At 37.5% G+C, this 3069-nt stretch overlaps 1 protein-coding gene across 3 annotated transcripts in view; it reads right to left on the reverse strand.

The window, feature by feature from the left end:
- LOC118331926 (hexokinase-2-like) overlaps nucleotides 1–3069 on the reverse strand; it is a 29820-nt gene that overhangs the window by 17684 nt on the left and 9067 nt on the right. For all 3 annotated transcript variants that reach the window (XM_035667023.1, XM_035667025.1, XM_035667026.1), the window contains one exon: nucleotides 1580–1693. In XM_035667023.1, coding sequence (XP_035522916.1) covers nucleotides 1580–1693 — 114 coding nt within the window. The remainder of the gene's footprint in view (nucleotides 1–1579; nucleotides 1694–3069) is intronic.

Here is a 3069-nt window from a genome sequence, read left to right on the forward strand (position 1 = left end):
TGGAGTAAAAGGTACAATATTTGCCTCTGAAATGTAGTATAAGTCAGAATAAGTAAGACTATTGTACTTTTATCTGATTACTGATTACTTTTTTTGCCTAAGGAAAAGGATCTGAACACTTCTTCCACCACTGCTAGCGTGGCTGTGAAGCTTTAGGTGATAAACACACAATAAACCAGGTAACCATGTAACACCCTTCAGCTGATTGGTCGATTAATACCATGCAAAAAAAGACTGTTTTTTGTGATTGAGAATGGGTTTGTCTTCAGAGCCTCACCACCCGCATTTCAGAGAAACTAATAAGGTTGCTCTGGTTGTCACAAACACGAGTGACTGAGCACAAACATCTTGGAAATGTCCCAGCATCACGGCTGACTATGAGGCCGCAGGAGGTTTTCTTGGAATAAAGAGGAGTGTTGGGTGTGACTTCCACATACTCCTCCCATAATAGTAATATATTTATTTGATTTTGTAATCTGAGAATCTTCCCCAAGTGATTCCTCCCAAGACTTATCACAAATGTCATTTTATTCAGGTAACGGTGCGTTTCACCAGTCGCCTGTCAATGGCGTCATATCCCCTTTGTGCATGCGACATCTGTTTGTCTGTGTTGCAGAAGCTGTCATAAATTGACTTTTTATCCAGTTTTAAGCCTCATTTTTAGGATTTGATACACTTTTTTAGATCTTGGTTGTTTTTAACTCTATATTTTAACCAGATGAAGCATTTTAGTCATCGGATGACTGGATCTTAAGATATCAGAGAAACAAGCTGAGCTAACGATAGCAGCAGCAGCAGCCAGACAGCGTTGGAGAAATGCTGATTAATAAGTTGAAACTGTTTTATTCAGTGTTTTTACCAGTTTGTTTGGCGCGGAGGAGACTAATTCTGCTTCTTGTAAAAACCTCCCGAATGATTAATACTGAAGGAATCTCCCACGATCCCACGCTATTTCACAAAGTCACCAAACTTTGTCTTTTGTTATTTTTCTGACATGAGAGACCCCCTAGTGGCAGACAATACATAGCGTATGTTCGAGAATTTCATTACCAGTGTCTGCTTTTTAATTGTAGTGCATATGACAATAAAGACCTTGAAACTCGAAACTTATAAATGTTGCTAAAATGTTTTACGCCATCCCACATGAAGATGCTAGATTAGCTGCCAGCCACAGTAATCAAATAGTTACTTATCTGGAAGTTGCTAAGATGGAGACATGTTGTAGTGAATGTAAAACCTTGATCTTCAAAGTAGCTGTAATAACTAATATCATACATTGCCCAATTTTAAAAACTCACATATCAAAAGGGCTGATTTCCAGAGGTCTTCTCAAACTGCTGCTCAAGTATTGGAGCAGAATTAGCGATTTTTGATTGACTTTCTTTAGAGTTGTGTTCACACTGTTACAGTTAAAACCTTAAATGTTCGTCTTTTTTGAATAAAATGGGTCCTTTTTCTCATTGTCTCTTATTACACCTGCACAAGCTGTCCTTAAAAGTGTGTGGAGTTTGATTTAATACTGGCAGAATAAAAAAAAAACAACAACAACAGACGTGTTTCCACCTCAGGCGCGACGTACCTTACGGAGCGTGTCCGGAGGGATGCTGTCCACGTGCGGGGTCAAAGTGTCTCCGCTCATTTTGGCCTTCTTGGAGATCTCCGTGCTGTCGCCGTTCGCTGCTGTGCCGCTCATCTGGACAGAGGACGCCAAAGGGTCAATTCACCCAAATATACAAAAACATATGGTCAAATCCTTAGTAACAAAACACCGTGCAGAAGTCTCAGATCTCCACTGCTGACACTTCTGCCAACACACAAATACACTGTGAAGTAAATCTTACTTATGGAGCTTACAGAGTTAAATACATCTCAATGAGACCAACACAGCAGTGAGTTGAGCTAAATGCTAATGTCAGCGTGCTAACATGTTGATATTTACCATGTGCGCCGTTCTAGGTTGTGTGTTAGCATGCTAGCATTTGCTAATTAGCATGGAAGTAGCAAAAAAAAAAATCTGTTTATATTTCTACCCTGTTAGGTTCGCGTGTCAGCTAAGTACACATTTGCGATGTAGCACTCAACAATACAAAACTGTACCAAAAGTAAAATTCTTAAAACTATTAAACTAGTAAAACAAGTATTTTATCCAGTTGGAAAAAGTATATAAAAATCCATTAACACGTCCCAATGCTGATCTATGGTCAAACTAAACACAGTGTAATGCTTTGCTCGTAGCTCTCGTGGTGAGCAGCTAACGTTTAAATAAATAAAGTTTAAAAACTGAAACATATTGGGGTTTTTTGTTGATGACTGAAGATAAACTGGTATTTATAATTATATATAAAGTGTATTTATTGTTAGCATTCAACAGTAAGCCGAAGTAGTCTTACCAGGCATTCACGGAATAAATTACGACTAGGTGGGAACAATTTTTGGAAAGTTGGTGGAAATGTTGATAGCCTAAAGGAAATGTTGTGTTGATGGTAATATACTTTTTATTAATTCACATAAGCTATATTTTAGTTGTTTTAGGGAATATGCTAGAGCGACAACAATAATTGGGACAAAACCACAGCTTCAAACTGTTTCAGCAAACTTGGATAACAACATGAATCTTCATTGTTTTAACGATATGAGAAATAAAATACAACACATCTTCTGTGTAGCATCCACATAATATCCACTTAAAGCTCATTTACAGACCAAAGTCAGGAAACGGGACCATCTGAGGAGCAAGCACATGCTAACAAAACCTCATAGGAGGTGTAACCTTAGCTGCTAAAACCTTAGCCAATTACATGTTAATTATTTCATAACAGAGGCACTGAGAAGGACAACTAGTGGCTCATTATCTTAGCAAGCTGTAAGCTAACATAGCTAATTTGAAGTTTGAAGCTCAGCTAGGATCGTTACCCTTTGTAAAACTTTATATAAGTTGTCTGTGATTTATTTATTACGACAGAGTATTAGGGCCATACTAAGAGAAAAAAATATTATTATTTTTTGGAAATTACGAGAATAAAGTCATAATATTACGAGAATAAAGTCGTAATATTAGGTCTACGAGAA

The sequence above is a fragment of the Morone saxatilis genome, unplaced genomic scaffold (assembly GCF_004916995.1).
Source record: "Morone saxatilis isolate NCDOM2014 unplaced genomic scaffold, NCSU_SB_2.0 Contig20, whole genome shotgun sequence".
NCBI classification, from domain to species: domain Eukaryota; kingdom Metazoa; phylum Chordata; class Actinopteri; family Moronidae; genus Morone; species Morone saxatilis.